The sequence below is a fragment of the Ranitomeya variabilis genome, chromosome 2 (genome assembly GCF_051348905.1).
Source record: "Ranitomeya variabilis isolate aRanVar5 chromosome 2, aRanVar5.hap1, whole genome shotgun sequence".
Lineage (NCBI taxonomy): Eukaryota > Metazoa > Chordata > Amphibia > Anura > Dendrobatidae > Ranitomeya > Ranitomeya variabilis.
Genome location: NC_135233.1, coordinates 148,741,322 through 148,762,949, shown reverse-complemented (window position 1 = coordinate 148,762,949; position 21,628 = coordinate 148,741,322). Strand labels below are relative to the sequence as shown.

At 43.0% G+C, this 21,628-nt stretch overlaps 1 protein-coding gene across 2 annotated transcripts in view; it reads right to left on the bottom strand.

Moving 5' to 3' along the window:
- Positions 1–21,628, bottom strand: part of ADGB (androglobin) — a 509,594-nt gene that overhangs the window by 48,122 nt on the left and 439,844 nt on the right. For both annotated transcript variants that reach the window (XM_077283074.1, XM_077283075.1), the window contains exons 31-32: positions 15,660–15,824; positions 15,439–15,544 (exon numbers count right to left, since the gene is read on the bottom strand). In XM_077283074.1, coding sequence (XP_077139189.1) covers positions 15,439–15,544; positions 15,660–15,824 — 271 coding nt within the window. The remainder of the gene's footprint in view (positions 1–15,438; positions 15,545–15,659; positions 15,825–21,628) is intronic.

Here is a 21,628-nt window from a genome sequence, read left to right as displayed (position 1 = left end):
CTTTCTGCCTTTGTTGTACATATGTGTATTTGCATAAAGCTATGTGCGTGCATGTGTATGTGTGTATTTTTGGACGGTTGTGTGCTTTTGTATCATGTGCCTGCACCTTATTGTGCCTTTGCCAATTTTATGCCTGTTCATGTGGGAGGGTATGTGTCCATGTGCAGGATTGCATCAGGATTTGGTCAGGATTTTCCATCAGTATTTGTACGCCAAAACCAGGAGTGGGTGATAAAAGCAAAAGTGTGCCTGTTTTCGTATTATACTTTACCTAATTTTTACACTCCTGGTTTTGGCTTACAAATACTGATGGGAAATCCTGACCAAATTCTGATGCGATCCGGAATGTGGACACATACCATGCATGTTTTTTGTGTGCGTCTTGTTGATAGCATGTGCATTTGTCCATGCTGTAATTGGTTATTTGCCTTTTTCTGATGTATTGACTGTATAGTGGTCTGTGCAGCATGTGGTTTAACCCCTTCCCGACCTTTGACGCATACGCTGCGTCATGAAAGTCGGTGCCTTCCCGACCTGTGACGCAGCGTATGGAGGGATCGCGCTCCTGCAGATCGGGTGAAAGGGTTAACTCCAATTTCACCCGATCTCCAGGAACAGGGGGAGTGGTGCTTCAGCCCAGGGGGGGTGGCTTCACCCCCCCGTGGCTACGATCGCTCTGATTGGCTGTTGAAAGTGAAACTGCCAATCAGAGCGATTTGTAATATTTCACCCAAAAAAACGGTGAAATATTACAATCCAGCCATGGCCGATGCTGCAATATCATCGGCCATGGCTGGAAAACCTAATCTGCCCCCACCCCACCCCACCGATCGCCCCCCCAGTGCTCCGGTGCGCGGTCCGCCCCCCTAATTCGTTCTGTCCGCTCCTCCGTCCTCCTGTCCGCTGCCCCCGTGCTCCGGTGCCCCCTCCCTGTGCTCCGGTCTCCCCCCCCCTGTGCTCCGGTCCCCCCCCCCGTGATCCGATCACCCCCCCTTCATACTTACCGGGCCTCCCGATGTCCGTCCGGCTTCTCCATGGGCGCCGCCATCTTCCAACATGGCGGGCGCATGCGCACTGCGCCCGCAGAGTCTGCCGGCTGGCAGATTCATTTCAGAAGTATTTTGATCACTGCGATATAGCCTATCGCAGTGATCAAAATGAAAAAAAAGTAAATGACCCCCCTTTATCACCCCCATAGGGACAATAATAAAAATAAATAAAATATATATATTTTTTTTCTGTTAGGGTTAGGGTTAGAACTAGGGTTAGAATTAGGGTTAGAATTAGGGGTAGGGTTAGGGTTAGGGGTAGGGTTAGGGCATGTGCACACAGTGCGGATTTGGCCGCGAATCCGCAGCGGATCGGCCGCGGATCCGCAGCGGATCGGCCGCGGATTCGCAGCGGATTGGCCGCGGATCCGCAGCGGATTGGCCGCTGCGAATTCGTAGCAGTTTTCCATCAGGTTTACAGTACCATGTACACCTATGGAAAACCAAATCTGCTGTGCCCATGGTGCGGAAAATACCGTGCGGAAATGCTGTGTATTTTCCACAGCATGTCAATCTTGTGCGGATTCCGCAGCGTTTTACACCTGTTCCTCAATAGGAATCCGCAGGTGAAATCCGCACAAAAAAACACTGGAAAATCCGCTGTAAATCCGTAGGTAAAACGCAGTGCCTTTTACCTGCGGATTTTTCAAAAATGGTGCGGAAAAATCTCACACGAATCCGCAAAGTGGGCACATAGCCTTAGGGTTAGGGTTGGAATTAGAGTTAGGGTACCGTCTCACAGTGGCACTTTGATCGCTACGACGGCACGATCTGTGACGTTCCAGGGATATCCATACGATATCGCTGTGTCTGACACGCAGCAGCGATCAGGGACCCTGCTGAGAATCGTACGTCGTAGCAGATCGTTTGGAACTTTCTTTCGTCGCTGGATCTCCCGCTGTCATCGCTGGATCGTTGTGTGTGACAGCTATCCAGCGATGCGTTCACTTGTAACCAGGGTAAACATCGGGTTACTAAGCGCAGGGCCGCGCTTAGTAACTCGATGTTTACCGTGGTTACCAGCGTAAAAGTAAAAAAAAAAAAAAAAACGTACATACTCACATTTCGGTCTCCTTCAGGTCCCTTGCCGTCTGCTTCCCGCTCTGACTGTCTGCCGGCCGGCAAGTGAGAGCAGAGCGCAGCGGTGACGTCACCGCTGTGCTGTGCTCTCACTGTACGGCGGCGCTCAGTCAGAGCGGGAAGCAGACGGCAAGGGACCTGAAGGACACCAAAATGTGAGTATGTACGTTTTTTTTTTTTACTTTTACGCTGGTAACCACGGTAAACATCGGGTTACTAAGTGCGGCCCTGCGCTTAGTAACCCAATGTTTACCCTGGTTACCCGGGACCTTGGCATCGTTGGTCGCTGGAGAGCGGTCTGTGTGACAGCTCCCCAGCGACCACACAATGACTTTCCAACGATCACGGCCAGGTCGTATCGCTGGTCGTGATCGTTGGTAAATCGTTATGTGAGACGGTACCCTTAGGGTTGGAATTAGGGCTAGGGTTGGAAATAGGGTTAAGATTAGGCTTGTGGTTAGGGTTAAGGATAGGGTTAGGGTTGTGTTGGGGTTACAGTTGTGGGTAGGGTTGGGATTAGGGTTGGATTTAGGGTTACGGGTGTGTTGGGGTTAGGGTTGTGGTTAGGGGTGTGTTGGGGTTAGGGTTGTGATTAGGGTTATGGCTACAGTTGGGATTAGGGTTAGGGGTGTGTTGGGGTTAGTGTTGAAGTTAGAATTGAGGGGTTTCCACTGTTTAGGCACATCAGGGGTCTCCAAACGCAACATGGCGCCACCAATGATTCCAGCCAATCTTGCGTTCAAAAAGTCAAATGGTGCGCCCTCCCTTCCAAGCCCCGACGTGCGCCCAAACAGTGGTTTACCCCCACATATGGGATACCAGCATACTCAGGACAAACTGGGCAACAACTATTGGGGTCCAATTTCTCCTGTTACCCTTGCAAAAATAAAAAATTACTTGCTAAAACATAATTTTGAGGAAAGAACAATTATTTTTTATTTTCACGGCTCTACGTTATAAACTTATGTGAAACACTTGGGGGTTGAAAGTGCTCACCACACATCTAGATAAGATCCTTTTGGGGTCTAGTTTCCAAAATGGGGTCACTTGTGGGGTGTTTCTACTGTTTAGGCACATCAGGGGCTCTGCAAATGCAACGTGACGCCCGCAGACCATTCCATCAAAGTCTGCATTTCAAATGTCACTACTTCCCTTCCGAGCCCTGACGTGCGCCCAAACAGTGGTTTACCCCCACATATGGGGTACCAGCGTACTCACAACAAACTGGGCAACAAATGTTGGGGTCCAATTTCTCCTGTTACCCTTGTGAAAATAAACAATTGCTTGCTAAAACATCTTTTTTGAGGAAAGAAAAATGATTTTTTATTTTCACGGCTCTACGTTATAAACTTATGTGAAACACTTGGGGGTTGAAAGTGCTCACCACACATCTAGATAAGATCCTTTTGGGGTCTAGTTTCCAAAATGGGGTCACTTGTGGGGTGTTTCTACTGTTTAGGCACATCAGGGGCTCTGCAAATGCAACGTGACGCCCGCAGACCATTCCATCAAAGTCTGCATTTCAAATGTCACTACTTCCCTTCCGAGCCCTGACGTGCGCCCAAACAGTGGTTTACCCCCACATATGGGGTACCAGCGTACTCACAACAAACTGGGCAACAAATGTTGGGGTCCAATTTCTCCTGTTACCCTTGTGAAAATAAACAATTGCTTGCTAAAACATCTTTTTTGAGGAAAGAAAAATGATTTTTTATTTTCACGGCTCTGCGTTGTAAACTTCTGTGAAGCACTTGGGGGTTGAACATGCTCACCACACATCTAGATAAGTTCCTTGGGGGGTCTAGTTTCCAAAATGGGGTCACTGTTGGGGGGTTTCTACTGTTTAGGCACATCAGGGGCTCTGCAAACATAACATGATTCCCGCAGACCATTCCATCAAAGTCTGCATTCCAAATCGTCACTACTTCCCTTCCGAGCCCCGCCATGTGCCCAAACAGTGGTTTACCCCCACATATGGGGTATCAGCGTACTCAGGAGAAACTGTACAATAACTTTTGGGGTCAAATTTTTCCTGTTACCCTTGGGAAAATTAAAAAATTCTGGGCTAAAAAAATATTTTTGAGGAAAGAAAACACATTTTTTATTTTCACGTCTCTGCGTTATAAACTTCTGTGAAGCACTTGGGGGTTCAAAGTGCTCACCACACATCTAGATAAGTTCCCTTGGGGGTCTAGTTTCCAAAGTGGGGTCAATTGTGGGGAGTTCCTACTGTTTAGGCACATCAGGGGCTCTGCAAACGCAACGTGACGCCCGCAGAGAATTCCATTAAAGTCTGCATTTCAAAACGTCACTACTTCCCTTCCGCTCCCCGACGTGTGCCAAAACAAAACAGTGGTTTACCCCCACATATGGGGTATCAGCGTACTCAGGAGAAACTGCACAACGACTTTTGGGGTCCAATTTCTCCTGTTACCCTTGGGAAAATAAAAAATTGTGGGTTAAAAAATAATTTTTGAGGAAAGAAAAATAATTTTATATTTTCATGGCTCTGCGTTATAAACTTCTGTGAAGCACTTGAGGGTTCAAAGTGCTCACCACACATCTAGATTAGTTCCTTGGGAGGTCTAGTTTCCAAAATGGGGTCACTTGTGTGGGAGCTCCAATGTTTAGGCACACAGGGGCTCTCCAAACGCGACATGGTGTCCGCTAATGATTGGAGCTAATTTTCCATTCAAAAAGCCAAATGGCGTGCCTTCCCTTCCGAGTCCTGCCGTGCGCCCAAACAGTGGTTTACCCCCACATATGGGGTATCATCGTACTCAGGACAAACTGGACAACAACATTTGGGGTCCAATTTCTCCTATTATCCTTGGGAAAATAAAAAACTCCGGGCTAAAAATCATTTTTGAGGAAAGAAAAATATTTTTTTATTTTCATGGCTCTGCGTTATAAACTTCTGTGAAGCACCTGGGGGTTTTAAGTGCTCACTATACATCTAGATTAGTTCCTTGGGGGGGTCTAGTTTCCAAAATGGGGTCACTTGTAGGGGAGCTCTAATGTTTAGGCACACAGGGGCTCTCCGAACGCAACATGGTGTCCACTAACGATTGGAGCCAATTTTCCATTGAAAAAGTCAAATGGCGCGCCTTCCCTTCCAAGCCTTGCCGTGCACCCAAACAGTGGTTTACCCCCACATATGAGGTATCGGCGTACTCAAGAGAAATTGCCCAACAAATTTTAGGATCCATTTTATCCTGTTGCCCATGTGAAAATGAAAAAATTGAGGCTAAAAAAATTTTTTTGTGAAAAAAAAGTACTTTTTCATTTTTTACGGATCAATTTGTGAAGCACCTGAGAGTTTAAAGTGCTCACTATGCATCTAGATAAGTTCCTTGGGGGGTCTAGTTTCCAAAATGGGGTCACATGTGGGGGAGCTTCAATGTTTAGGCACACAGGGTCTCTCCAAACGCGACATGGTGTCCGCTAACGATGGAGATAATTTTTCATTCAAAAAGTCAAATGGCGCGCCTTCCCTTCCGAGCCTTGCCGTGCACCCAAACAGTGGTTTACCCCCACATATGAGGTATCGGCGTACTCAGGAGAAATTGCCCAACAAATTTTAGGATCCATTTTATCCTGTTGCCCATGTGAAAATGAAAAAATTGAGGCTAAAAAAATTTTTTGTGAAAAAAAAGTACTTTTTCATTTTTACGGATCAATTTGTGAAGCACCTGGGGGATTAAAGTGCTCACTATGCATCTAGATAAGTTCCTTGGGGCGTCTAGTTTCCAAAATGGGGTCACTTGTGGGGGAGCTCCAATGTTTAGGCACACGGGGGCTCTCCAAACGCGACATGGTGTCCGCTAAAGATTGGAGCCAATTTTTCATTGAAAAAGTCAAATGGCGCTCCTTCGCTTCCGAGCCCTGCCGTGCCCACAAACAGTGGTTTACCCCCACATATGAGGTATCAACGTACTCAGGACAAATTGGACAACAACTTTTGTGGTCCAGTTTCTCCTTTTACCCTTGGGAAAATAAAAAAAATTGTTGCTAAAAGATCATTTTTGTGACTAAAAAGTTAAATGTTCACTTTTTCCTTCCATGTTGCTTCTGCTGTTTGTGAAACACCTGAAGGGTTAATAAACTTCTTGAATGTGGTTTTGAGCACCTTGAGGGGTGCAGTTTTTAGAATGGTGTCACTTTTGGGTATTTTCAGCCATATAGAACCCTCAAACTGACTTCAAATGTGAGGTGGTCCCTAAAAAAAATGGTTTTGTAAATTTTGTTGTAAAAATGAGAAATCACTGGTCAAATTTTAACCCTTATAACTTCCTAGCAAAAAAAAAATTTATTTCCAAAATTGTGCTGATGTAAAGTAGACATGTGGGAAATGTTATTTATTAACTATTTTGTGTCACATAACTCTCTGGTTTAACAGAATAAAAATTCAAAATGTGAAAATTGCAAAATGTTCAAAATTTTCGCCAAATTTCCGTTTTTTTCACAAATAAACTCAGAAATTATCGACCTAAATTTACCACTAACATGAAGCCCAATATGTCACGAAAAAACAATCTCAGAACCGCAAGGATCCGTTGAAGCGTTCCTGAGTTATTACCTCATAAAGGGACACTGGTCAGAATTGCAAAAAATGGCAAGGTCATTAAGGCCAAAATAGGCTGGGTCATGAAGGGGTTAAATGTGGTTTTTTGTTTGTTTTTTTCAGTCTGATGTGTTTTTTAAAAAAAGTCTAGCGGTCTGCAGCTTGTGGTTTGAATGTGTGAGTGTGGGTTTTTTCTATTTAATAAAAGTGTTGATTTTATTTTAATTACAGTTATAACCATTTGCAGTTGAAGTACTTGTATTTAAAATAAAGAGCATGTCAGCTCCTAATTGTGATTTTTAAAAAAAGAGAGAAAAAAAAAAAATAATAAAATGTTTTTTTAAAAAATGTCCATAGTATTATTTCATAAAGGTAAATTTAAAACTGGTGTATGTACCAATGGTTACACATGCAATACAGGGTTGGTTGAGGGCTCATTTTTTTAATAAAGGTTAACCTGTAAAGTTTTTTTTTTTTTTTGGGGGGGGGGGGAGGTTATTTTTTTTAAATAAAATGTGTCAAATATATTTTTTCATTGTGTTAACATTTAAAAATTTAATTTTTTGGGACATGGAAATGAATGGTATAACGTGCAACTTTTTGGGGGGTTTTTGGTGTTCACCTGTATGAACATTTCTGACATCATTTTAGTAGGGTGTTTATCGTTGAACATTACCTAGTTCAGGGGGTGGTCTAACTATAGATCCATTATACATATTAACAGATAAACCAGGACCGCAGCCGCTGCCCACCAGGACCACAGCCGCTGCCCACCAGGACCACAGCTAAGAAGTGTTAGAAGTAAGTTTTGAAGACCCCCAATCTGCTACTTCAATGTGTCGAGCAGATTGCAAGTGTCTCTTTAACTTACAGAAACACCAGGACCACAGCCGCTGCCCACCAGGACCACAGCCACTGCCCACCAGGACCACAGCTAAGAAGTGTTAGAAGTAAGTTTTGAAGACCCCCAATCTGCTACTTCAATGTGTCGAGCAGATTGCAAGTGTCTCTTTAACTTACAGAAACACCAGGACCACAGCCGCTGCCCACCAGGACCACAGCCGCTGCCCACCAGGACCACAGCCGCTGCCCACCAGGACCACAGCTAAGAAGTGTTAGAAGTAAGTTTTGAAGACCCCCAATCTGCTACTTCAATGTGTCGAGCAGATTGCAAGTGTCTCTTTAACTTACAGAAACACCAGGACCACAGCCGCTGCCCACCAGGACCACAGCCGCTGCCCACCAGGACCACAGCCGCTGCCCACCAGGACCACAAAACAATGTCCTCTTCTGACAGCCCTCCTCCACAGCAACAGCGTGTATCGGTAAGTTAACACAAAAAATGGGTTTATTTTTTTTCGCTTTTTAAAATTACATTTTGATGTCTAACCACATGCATAAATTATGTTTCAACAGGAAGCTGAATCAGATGAGGAGCTGTCAGAAGGGGGCGAGATGGGTGGAGAGATGCAAGTGGAGGAGGAACCAAGTGTAAGTAGTGGTGAAACAGTTGCTTCGCACATCACACTGGACCATACACAAAACAGATTACTAAACACCTGCCTACCTTAACTGAGAATTTGTTTACTTAATTTCAGGCTGCTGCTGCTGCCGCTGAAGGCTCTCCCAGACACTCCCAGAGTCGGCGGACTCGTCGCCGCGGTCGGCCATCAGTGAGTTTTTTTTGGGGGGGAGGGGGATTCTATTGGTACTTTAGTATTTCAGTGTACTAATTTGTTTGTTTTCCTTTTTTTTTTTTGACACAGGCTTCACAGCGTGCTCCCGCAGAAGAGGATGATGATGATGACATTGACATCGATTGTCTCATCGAGGAGGTTCGCGAGCGGGAGCCGCTGTGGAACATGGCTGACCGCAGGCATGCTGATACCGGTGTCACCCGTCGGCTCTGGGACGAAGTGTGTCGCAACCTGTTTCCAAGGCGGGAGAGCCTTCATCCTCAGCAGCAGAGCAAACTAGGTAAGTATTCACTTTCCAGTGATGTTTTGAGATGACTGTAATGTATTGCATTTACCAATTTTTTGTTTTTTCTATTGATTCTTGTCTTCACAGTTGGAAAGGTTAGGAAGCGGTGGCGGTCACTGAGGGATCGCTTTAAGAGGGAATTCAACGATGAGATGAAGGCCCCGAGTGGCTCTGCAGGAAGGAAGAGGAGCAAATACAAATATGGCCAGGCCCTCTCCTTCCTGAGGCGAACCATGCTGAGCAGAGTGTAAGTATTCTACAGCCCACTAATAACCATGTTAACCTGTCTACTTAGTTTGCTTTCAGTCAGGGCTTTTTCATTCCAATGTATTAATTTCTTTTGTTTTTTCTTTCACAGCACCTTCTCCAGCCACTGGGCGCCTGCATCTTCCTCTGCGCCCTCTGGAGCGATCCCTCCTGAGTCCGCCACTGAGGGCCACGTCGGTAGGCCCCACACCTCTGTCCCCTCCTCTGACCTCTCTGTCCCCTCCACTTCATCCGCCCCAAGCAGTGGAGCATTATTGCAGGCTTCATTGCTCGCATCTGATGCTGAACAGTTAGCGTTCCCTTTACCCCACCCCTCTGATCCTGCCACCTCGAGAACACCATTAGGTTCGTGGCGGCAGCGACAGAGGGGTCAGGAAAGGAGCTATGCTCCTGAATTCTTACACCTGAATGCATCCTTCCAAGGCTCTTTCAAAATTTTGGGAGAGCAAGTGACTGCTGGTTTCAACATGGTGCAGTCACGCATCAGTGAAACAAGCCGTGAAACCAGCAGTCGCTTGGATAGGCTGCATTCAGCTGTAAGTCCCGATCCGGCCAATCTTTTTTTCCAATCCATGCTCATGAGCATGGAGAAGCTTTCTTTTGAGCAACAGATGCGGGTAATGAATACCTGCCATAATGCTGCACTGCAGGCCATTAATGAATCTACCCACACACCTCCCCACACCTCCACTCCAATTCCACCCCAGGCCCCATTTCCACACCATACCCCCCATTACCAAACTCAGCCCCAATACCCACACCAGCACCATTACCAAACCCAGCTCCAATCCCCACACCAGCACCATTACCAAACCCCACGCCAGCCCCATTACCCAACCCAGTCCCACTACCCTACCCAGTCACAATACCCGACCCAGTCCCCACAACAATCCCGGCCCCCAGACCAAATTACTTCCCCAATGTTTTCTTTACCCAGCTTTTCTCTTCCCCCTACCCCAACACCACCCCCCTCTGGTCAGCCTCTTGGTTTAACCCCCCCTTCCACTGCACCCCAAACAAGTAGGGTTTCCCCACCTATCGACGTGGTCCAACCTTCCTGCCCCTCCTCCTCTCATATCTCCACCCAAAACTTTGAAGACTTGTAAATATGTTTTTAAAATGTTTATGTCAAAAATTTTTTGCAGTTTTCCAAAAAAAAAAATTGGAAAATAAAAAAAAAAATTTTTTTTGGCAAAAGAAAAAAAAAAAAAAAAAGATTTAAAATAAAATTCTGATTATTATTGTACTCTTTGTGTGTGTGTGGATTTATTAAGGTAATATAATAAAAAAGGTTTAATAAAAACAAACACCAGACATGTTAAGGGTATAACATAATGGTTTTACTAGCAAGAAAACCACGCTTTTTGGCCTTTTTTTTTTGGGGGGGGCAGAAACACATTTTTTACATAAACAAAACACATGGGAAACTGGTTACACAATCATGTCTTGCCACGGGATCCGCCCGACAGGTGAGACAAAATAATCGGCAAACTGGTCCCTCATCCTTGTAACTGAACTTGTAGAGCGAACCGAGCTGCTGCGGTAGTCCCACAAGGTGGTCTCCAAATCTTCATCATCCAAGGAAACGGGCTCCTTTGAAAGGACAAAGTTGTGGAGCACCACACAGGCTTTAACTACCTCGTCTATAGTTGTTGTTTTCAGTTTGATAGCCGTCAGCAGAACTCGCCACTTCGCCGTCAATATGCCAAAGGAACACTCCACTACTCTTCGTGCTCTAGTAAGCCGGTAATTAAAGACCCGCTTGGTATGGTTTAAGTTCCGGCTACTGTACGGTTTCAGTAGGTGCGGCGACAGTTGAAAGGCTTCATCACCTACAAAAACATATTCCAGGGCTGGGTCATTTGTTCCTGGCAGTGGTCTGGCTGGCGGTAAATCGTAGCTCTCTCCATAAAGGCAACGACCCATCGGAGAGTTTTTAAGAACTTGCGAATCGTTGGACCGTCCATATGCTCCGATGTCCACGGCAAGGAACCTGCAGTTGGCATCTGCAATAGCCATAAGGACGATGGAGAAATACTTCTTATAATTATAATACTCCGATCCTGTTCCTGCCGGTTTCGCAATCCTTATATGTTTCCCGTCAACTGCACCCACACAATTAGGGAAATTGCAAATTTGCTGAAACTCTTCAGCACTTCGCAACCAGATTTCCATGGATGGTTGGGGGATATACTCTGGTTGCAAAGTGGTCCAAACAGCCCGACATGTGTCCTTCACTATTCCAGAGATAGTTGAAATGCCCAGCCTGAACTGATAATGGAGCGAAGTCATAGATTCACCCGTAGCTAGGAAACTTTAAAAAAAAAAAAAAATGTTAGAAAAAATTGCACAGACCAACAAGTTTTAATATGGCACTGTTAATTTTTTTTTAAGGACGGGACACCCAATAAAACCAGCATGAAACCGGTGTAAAAAAACAGTGGAATGTCCGCCAAGAAAACCAAAATTACATGCTGCAGAAAATAGTGCGCAATATGTCAGCGCAGTATTGTCTGCAGCATGTAATATAACATTCAAAATGACCAATGACAGAAAAAAAAGCAGTTGCATGTCATCAAACCCAAAGAACAAAAAAAAAAAAAAAAACACTGCAGAAAATGCAACGCAATATTTCAGCGCAGTATTTTCTGCAGTCTGTTATCTAACATTCAATATCAGCAATGACATTTAAATAAAGCAGTTGAATGTCCGCCAAGAAAAACAAAATTACATGCTGCAGAAAATAGTGCGCAATATGTCAGCGCAGTATTGTCTGTAGCATGTAATATAACATTCAATATCAGCAATGAAATAAAAAAAGAGGCTTACCGCAGGGTCACCATCAGCCGCTCCGCCGGTGTGATGGCAAGCCTCATCCTTGTATCCTGTCTTCGGATGACATCCTCCAGTTTTGCAAGCAAAAAATCGAAATGTTCAATCCTCATCCGCACGTAATTGTAGAATTTGTGTGGATTGTGCCGCAACTCCAGGTACAGAGTGGACTGGACACCCCGGGTCATCCGTAGTTGATTAATCGGATGAATCCACAGTCGCCTCCGTCTCCGTTGCTGCAGAAGCATCCTACGCCTTTCCGCTGCCGCCTCCTTCTCCCGTACTATGATATCCAGGCGATTTGTCTCAAAGATAACGTCGGTAACCAAACTAGCAATCCTCCCAAGAACACCTTCCATCGCTGCCACAAAACTAAAACCCACAAAGATGGGCTGTAAAAACAGTACTATATAGTTTTTCAAATTTTCCAGTAGCCAATCAAATTTGGGAGCCTCCCATTTTAAAAACGGATCCGTCGGAAAAACGTATGCAACGGATGGTAAAACGTATGCAACGTATGCAACGCATCCAATATTTTCGACGGAAACGTTTAGCGGATTTGCGACGTATCCGTCGAAATGCTGGATGCGTGGCATACGTTTGTCACCGTTTTTCACTTTTTTGACGCATCCGTTTTTTCGGCAAAAAAACGGATTTGCGACGTTATGCAGTTAACGCTAGTGTGAAACTAGCCTTAGTTGGAAAGGATGATGTTCCAGATTTGCGTCAGTCTGGAGCACAGGTGACTCTTAGCTATGATAAGTTCTGTAAAGAACTCGCAGTAAAGTTGTACAGAACACAAATGTATATCAGACTGCAGGTCTCCTAACAGTGAGAAATTCATGTGATAGAGAAACGTGTGCACAACAACCTAGCGGTGCCGGGTAGGTTCCCAAACTCTAGTGATAAATAACGCATAACCCGGCACTCAACTTAGCGGTGAAATATTGAGAAGATTTATTGATCCCAATGTATGACAAAGACGTTTCGGTCCCAGTTCAGGACCTTCATCAATAACTGTAAAGATGTATACAGACATGTACAGTATATCAAAAACTACATGAATGGGATAACAAAAGAAAAAAATGGAAAAAAAAGTATATACAAGAGAATATCAAAAGATAAGCTCATCCAAATATATGGTGGCTGAATACAAGATGTATGCGAGAGAACTATGGGGAAGGCAAACACTTCTCAAGGCATAATACAACATTATATCTAAATGCAAAAACATACCGTATAAGGGGATATGCTGTGATAAGAGATGGCCTACAGGAAAGAAAATACTGATGGTGGTTTTGGAGTGCCTATAAGTGAGGTGATATGAGTAGAATCTTACCAGTAATGAGGGCAAAAGTTATTTGGAAGGATTTCCAATTATGATTAGGACGTAGCCTGCATAAAGGTATATATGACGATTAGGACATAGCCTGCATGGAGGTATGTATGTGATGTCACAGGAGCAGAGCGCGCTTACAGGGTTGAAATATATAGTATCTAGTGGAAACCGGATGGTTGAAATACCTGTGTACAGAGAGCTGCCGCGGCGTCCACCGCTGTAGTGTGAGCACGAGGAGGTGTGCTCCTATTTATGTCTAAATACAAAGGACATGGCCGGCGTGTAGTTCCGGTTACGTGTAAGAGGACCGGATGGCTCTGCGCATAAGCGTAAGTGCGAAATTCATCTCTGCTTTATAGAACTCAAACAGTGGGAGATCTGCAGTATATACATCTGCAAACTACACCCACAAAGTACGTCCTGATGCTTGCAGGACGTAATCTTTAAGAGCACATGGCACGGTGTTCAGTAGTGAGCAATGTGTGCAAGTGCTCGCAGAGCAAGAAGGAATTAAAGGGCTGTCAGCTGTCAGAATGTAGCCCGAACACTGTGATCCCTGGGAATCTGTCCAGAGGCAGGAGAAAAGGTTATGGGCCGAGGGCTCGAGGTTCCCCATCCCTGCTTTAGATAATGAGTGGAGCAGTGCTCGGTCATGGACTGCTGCTACATTCTAATGGGGATAAAAGGGCTCTGTCTGGGATAAATCTACCTCATTGTGCCAATTTGTGTGGGCCCCAGCAGTTAGACGCTCACCAATCAATAAAATATTACCTACCCATGGATAACTGATAACTTGTTTTCACCGGAGAACCCCATTAACCTGTGAGGGATGTCTGAAATAAAACCATTTTCACTGCATTCTACATGTTTGGAGTGATGAGTAACTGTTCATACTGTGTATTACGTAGTGGAATCCTACTCTGACAGCCTACCACAAGTTATAGGTTTTATTTGAAGAGGCCTAACTTTTTTATTTTTGTTATTTGGCAGCACGAAATGTGTTTTTTTGCACCATTTTGGGATACATGTAACTTTTAGTATGCAGCAAGACAGCTTAATAGGCAATGATAGACAATAAGAAAAACTGCAATATAAAATTTAAAGCGAACCTGTCATTAGAATTTTGCTAAGTAATGTCTACAGACAATGTCAAGTCGGCGCTGTTATACTGATTATAATGTTACACTGGTTGATGAAATCTGTCCTGTGGTTGTTGTTTAATCTGTATTTGCAGTTTTCAGTTAATGAGATTCTTGTGCTCCGGAGCGGCTTGTGGGGAGGTATTTATGTGGTGCTCTGCTTACATATGCATCTGTATGGCTTCTGACAGGTCACTGAACCTTCAGTCACATGCCTCCTAGTTTACATAATGCTTATAATATTGTGGGCTTAGAAAAAAAAGTTCCATCCAGCAAAATGACGCCGGCAGCAGCCCCTATGCAGCAGCATTTATCTCTTACAGATGCTACTGAACAAGCACTGCCACCGGCACCATTTAGCTGCAGCCAATTTTTTTTTCCAGTAGCATCTGGTGCTCTCCGATAGACGCTACTGCGCTTATGCCACCTCCATTTTGCTGGAGAAAAAAAAATTGCTGCAGCTAATCGGCGCCGGCACATGTGTAGTAGCATCTGGCGCTTGCCAATAAATGCTACTGCGCAAGTTCTGCTGCCATTTTGCTGGAGGAAAAACATTTGGCTGCAGACTACCACCTCAACGCATTATCCTAACTATCCCTATGTGGCCCATTCAAAAAACTTAAACCATAATCCGATTCCTCACATCATGTTCTCATACACTTTATGCAGTCAATAGCCTCTGTGTCTGTACTGCTACATACTTAGGCAGTTAACTGGTTCACGCAGCTTTACATGAGCACCCGAGCCTTACACTATGGCTGGTCCGAACAACGAAAGCAATTGTTACCATCCCCCTCTCGTGTCTCCCCTTTTCCTCATAGTTTGTAAGCTTGCGAGCAGGGCCCTCATTCCTCCTGGTATCTATTTCGAACTGATCTTTGTTATGCTGTAATGTCCATTGTCTGTACAAGTCCCGTTTATAATTTGTAAAGAGCTGCGGAATATGTTGGCGCTATAAAAATAAAATTATTATTATTATTAATGGCTCCAGCAGTGGCGCCTGTGCAGTAGCATCTATCAGTAAGAGATAGAGGCGTCGACGCCAGTGCCATTTTGCTGGATGTATTTTTTTCCTAAGCCTACAATATTATATGCATTATGTAAAATAGGAGGCATACTTTACTTAGCAAAAACCCGATGTCGGGTTCGCTTTAAACTTAATTCTGTTCTTGCATTGGTTTTTACCTTCTTCCCCAGCAGAAACCTGGCCATCTTGAGGGCTATTCTCTGTTTCTTCTGTGGAAGCCTTCTGCTCATACTTGTTCACAAACTGAAGTCGTGACTGTAACGCCTGCATGTACAGTTTTTAGTTGTTTAGTAAATGATAAAGAATGGACATACCGTAGAAATATTTTCTCGCTAATACATTTCACTGGTCTAATATCTGGAGACTTATATTAAGTTACCTTGACAGCACGGCCTGGTTCTGCCAACTCCCAAGCTTGTTTTAGGGCTCTTATCTCGTCTATACGCTCAGTGTCTTTTTTCACCTCTAGTGCATCCGCCTCACTAGTTTCACTGACAATTCGCAGGATCCAGAAAGGTTTGTTGGGATCAACTTGAGGTTGGGTCTGGAACAAAATGACACCAATGTTGAATTTAAGTACAAGGCAACAGCTTTGAAAGAAGGATATTTGAAAAAACTTAAAATGTTTTTTTGTTTTATAATAAAAAAAAAAAACCATGGTATGTTGTACAGACACATAAGAAGTTTTTATCACTGGGGATCCTGAGGCATTATGACCTCCACAAATCAGTGTATTAAAGGCTCTCTTATCACTGGTAAATCTCCATCTGCCCTAAACCTGTGGATCAAGAACTGTCTACACTGGTCTGCAGCACAAAGGGAAGTAATGAGGTCCAATTCTTCAGTTACCTGACCGCATAGGTCAGTGATTGGCTGCAGAGGTCAGATGACTTGAATAGGCATCATTGAAAGTGCCTCTGATGATGCGATGTTCCAATCCTGCTGCAGCCAATCACAGGCCGCAGTAGTCAGATGACTGATGTGTGAGACGTCATCGCTTCCTGGTACACTGCTTTTGATCCACAGGTTTAGAGCTGGTGATTTGTCTAACTATTTTTGCTGCCTGCACATTTTGTGTAAAGACTGGAATAACCCAATAAATAAGAATGAAAAGAAACTTAAAATTCTGATTATCACAGCCAATTATCCGGCATTAATTGGTCTAAGGCAGAACAAGAACTAATCCGATGAAATGTTAATCTTACATGTTGTATTTTGCCTGTCATAAGTTGGTCATTTGGAATATAAATTGATTTTGATTTTTTCTGTCCTTTTCCCTTTGCTGCTTTAGAAATATACATAGACTGTGGGCAAAATTATTAGGCTAGTGAGAATTTTGTCCATATGATCATTATTATACAGATTTTCCAACTTCAAGCTATATAAACATGAATGCTTATTGGATGAAGCAGATCAGGTGATGAGCATTTGTGTAATGAAAGCGGGTGAGGCCTAAGGACATATACAACCTTTATCAAGGTGTGCAGAATTACTAGGTTTGCTAGGCTTGCTGTTCTCAGGTAAAATGTGCCAAAAAAGAGATTCTACTGGTTTTGAAAAGTTAAGGGTCTTACAGAGGGATTAAGCACTCTTGAAATTGCTAAGATATTCTGGCGTCAGAGAATCATCAAAAGTTTTGTTGCAAATAGTCAAAAAGGTTAGAAAAATAGGTTTGGGAGATGATTTTGAGTCCACCCATAATCCGGTCAAACTACTTAATCGTTTAATAATGCCAGCCCATAGCAGTACCCCACCTCCAACTTGCTGCCATCTGAGTAGAGGTTTGTGCCCGCTACTGATCCAGAGTTTTCATAGGTCAAAAGGTTAGAAAAACATGTTAAGAAAAAAAGGACTGGGAAGCCATTATCCTCCAAGGCTATCATATTTCAGAACAGCAACCTCCTTGGAGTGCCTAGAAGTACAAGGTGTTCACTGCTCAGAGACCAGGCCAATGTGAGGAGGACTGAAATCCAACCACCACTGAACAAGACACACAAATTGAAATGTCAAGACTGGGCCAAGAAACACCTGAAGACAGATTTTTCATAGTTTTTTCGGACCGATATGATGCGAGTGCTTCCTGGCAGACCAGATGAATGGGGTTGCAGTTCTGAAATATGATAGCAAAGGAAGATAATGACTTCCCAGTCCTTTTTTTCTCAACATGTTTTTCTAACCTTTTTGACCTATGAAAACTCTGGATCAGTAGTGGGCACAAACCTCTACTCAGATAGCAGCAAGTTGGAGGTGGGGTACTGCTATGGTCTGGCATTAACGATTAAGTAGTTGGACAGTTTTGGATTATGGATGGACTCAAAATCAACTCCCAAACCTACAGCCAGTTTTTAGAAGACACTTTCTTCAAGTAGTGGTACAAGAAAGTCTGAGAGAAATAGTTGATAAATCCAGCAACAGCAAAAAAATATTTTTTATATATAACACATCATATTTATTTGGATATAGCTAATGAAAAATGAAAATGAAAGAGAGAAAATGAAGATAGCATAAAAAACCATGGTGGACATCGGATCTACGTGTTTAGAGCCTTACAGACTTCTTAGTCAGCTCTTACAGCTCTAACTAAGACTAAGAGACTGTAAGGCTCGAAACGCGTAGACCCAGTGTCCACCATGTTATTTCATACTATGTTCATTTTTTCTTTGATTTTAAACATATCAAAATAAATGTGGTGTTTTAAATATAAAAAATATTTTTTAGCGGTTGCTGGATTTTTCAACTATTTCTTCCATGGTTTCAGCTCAGGAGCCAGCTTGATCCCTCCGTGCACTGCACCCTGCTTCAATATATCTTCTACACAGGTGAGCTCATGAACTGTTTGCTTTTCTCACATGAAAAAGTCTGCATCTTTCAAGAAAACCATGTTTTTTATGAAGGACAATGCTCTATACTAAGGAAATCCTGAAAACATGACCTGTTGGTGGCTCTTGAGGACTGGAGTTGGGGAACACTGTGAGACCAGCACATGCTTCAAAGTACTGCAAAGTAAATTAAGACTATGTGCACACATTCAGGATTTTTAGCTTTTTTTTGTGCATTTTCTTCGGCCGTTTTCCGCCGAAAAATTGCTAAAAAAAAGCTTACATAAGCATCACATCATTTTTAATGCATTCTGCATTTTTTGTGCACATGCTGCGTTTTTTTCCGTGGCGGAATCGCATTCCGGAAAAAAGTGCAGCATGTTCATTCTTTGTGCGGAATCGCAGCAATTCTGCACACATAGGAATGCATTGATCCATTTACTTCCTGCATGGGGCTATGCCCACCATGCGGGAAGTAAGCGGATCATGTGCGGTTGGTACCCGGGGTGGAGGAGAGGAGACTCTCCTCCAGGCCCTGGGAACCATATACAGTCATATGAAAAAGTTTGGGCACCCCTATTAATCTTAAGCTTAATGTTTTATAAAAATTGTTTTTTTGCAACAGCTATTTCAGTTTCATATATCTAATAACTGTTGGACACAGTAATGTTTCTGCCTTGAAATGAGGTTTATTGTACTAACAGAAAATGTGCAATCTGCATTCAAACAAAATTTGACAGGTGCATAAGTATGGGCACCCTTATCATTTTCTTGTTTAAAATACTCCTACCTACTTTTTACTGACTTACTAAAGCACTTTTTTTGGTTTTGTAACCTCATTCAGCTTTGAACTTCATAGCCAGGTGTATGCAATCATGAGAAAAGCTACTTAAAGTGGCCACTTGCAAGTTGTTCTCCTGTTTGAATCTCCTCTGAAGAGTGGCATCATGGGCTCCTCAAAACAACTGTCAAATGATCTGAAAACAAAGATTATTCAACATAGTTGTTCAGGGGAAGGATACAAAAAGCTGTCTCAGAGATTTAACCTGTCAATTTCCACTGTGAGGAACATAGTAAGGAAATGGAAGAACACAGGTACAGTTTTTGTTAAGGCCAGAAGTGGCAGGCCAAGAAAAACATCAGAAAGGCAGAGAAGAAGAATGGTGAGATCAGTCAAGGACAATCCTCAGACCACCTCCAGAGAGCTGCAGCATCAACTTGCTGCAGATGGTGTCACTGTGCATCGGTCAACTATACAACGCACTTTGCACAAGGAGAAGCTGTATGGGAGAGTGATGCGAAAGAAGCCTTTCTGCAAGCACGCCACAAACAGAGTCGGCTGAGGTATGCAAAAGCTCATTTGGAGAAGCCAATTTCTTTTTGGAAGAAGGTCCTGTGGACTGATGAAACCAAGATTGAGTTGTTTGGTCATACAAAAAGGCGTTATGCATGGCGGCAAAAAAACAGTGCGTTGTATAGTTGACAGATGCACAGTGACACCATCTGCAGCAAGTTGATGCTGCAGCTCTCTGGAGGTGGTCTGAGGATTGTCCTTGACTGATCTCACCATTCTTCTCTGCCTTTCTGATGTTTTTCTTGGCCTGTCACTTCTGGCCTTAACAAGAACTGTACCTGTGTTCTTCCATTTCCTTACTATGTTCCTCACAATGGAAATTGACAGGTTAAATCTCTGAGACAGCTTTTTGTATCCTTCCCCTGAACAACTATGTTGAATAATCTTTGTTTTCAGATCATTTGACAGTAGTTTTGAGGAGCCCATGATGCCACTCGTCAGAGGAGATTCAAACAGGAGAACAACTTGCAAGTGGCCACTTTAAGTAGCTTTTCTCATGATTGCATACACCTGGCTATGAAGTTCAAAGCTCAATGAGGATACAAAACCAAAAAAAGTGCTTTAGTAAGTCAGTAAAAAGTAGGTAGGAGTATTTTAAACAAGAAAATGATAAGGGTGCCCATACTTATGCACCTGTCAAATTTTGTTTGAATGCAGATTGTACATTTTCTGTTAGTACAATAAAGCTCATTTCAAGGCAGAAACATTACTGTGTCCAACAGTTATTAGATATATGAAACTGAAATAGCTGTTGAAAAAAAAACTATTTTTTATAAAACATTAAGCTTAAGATTAATAGTGGTGCCCAAACTTTTTCATATGACTGTACCTGTAAAAAAAAAAAAAGAATTAAAATAAAAAATCGTGATATTCTCACCTTCCGGCGGCCCCCGCAGCCTTCCCGCTCCTCGCGATGCTCCCGTTCCCAGTAATGCCTTGCGACAATGACTTGTGATGATGTAGCGGTCTCGCGGGATGCTACGTCATCTGGGGTCATTGCCGCGAGGCATTACTGGGGAAGAGAGCTGCTGGGAGCATCGTGAGGAGAGGGAAGGCTGCGGGAAAGGTTATTTTTTTATTATTTTTAATATTAGATCTTTTACTATTGATGCTGCATAGGCCAATTCCGCATGCGTTATGCCCGCGGCAGGGAGTTGCAGAACTTCCGCGGAAATTTCCGCGGCAATTCTGCAACGTGTGCACATAGCCTTATAGTTGTTTGGCTATTATTCTCACTTTAACAGATGAAAATAAACATTTGAGATGGGAAAATTTATGTTTTTCATTTACTTGCATAATAATTCTGCACACTAATAGATGCCAATAATTCTGCACACACAGACATTCTCCTAAGAAAGACAAAAACTCACGTTTAACCTTTTGGATTGACCAACAGCATGGAAAATTCTACATATTAAAAAGGCAAGGGACTCTTACGAGATTTGAAAAATGGGTGAAAAATAAATTCAGGTGTATTTCATGTTTCAAAAGAACCCCTCAGAATTAGAGGTCAAAATATTCTCATTACATTGTGATAGAGATTTCTTGATTTTAGCATGCGTTTAACAGTTATTGCTGCTTACTATGTGTATTGTATGATACTGCTAGAACACTTGGTGGCAGCATTTGCTCAAGAATTACCCAGCATGCAAATGACCTCGTAGGTAATAAAACTGCTGCAGTGATTTTATGCTAGAAGTAATTTTCATGTTCACTAATTTTTTTTATGAAGCGTATGTTTTGCAACAAGAAACCCAATAAATATGAATTATAAACTATTTTGTGTCAATCATACACAATATAACACATCAAATTCATTGGAGAAATCCATTAGAAGCACGTGCTATAAATGTAAAATGTAAATCCACTTAGAATTGCGAACGCTAATTAAACCTGATGCAAATGCAGTAAACATGTATTTATGAGCTGCCTGTAACAGAACTGTCGTACTTTACCATATCATTAGCTTTCACAACTAGATTAATGGCATATATAAAAAAAGCTTTTTTTTTAATAAATCCTACTCTTTTTACAGTCTTCTCGTATATTCTGAGTCACATTTTAATGGGCAATTTTGCCTTCAAGTGGATCTGCCACCAGATTATGCAATACAGACTGACGGCATACAACAATAAACAGCCCTTTAAAATCTGATAAGGCTGGTGTACTTGCATC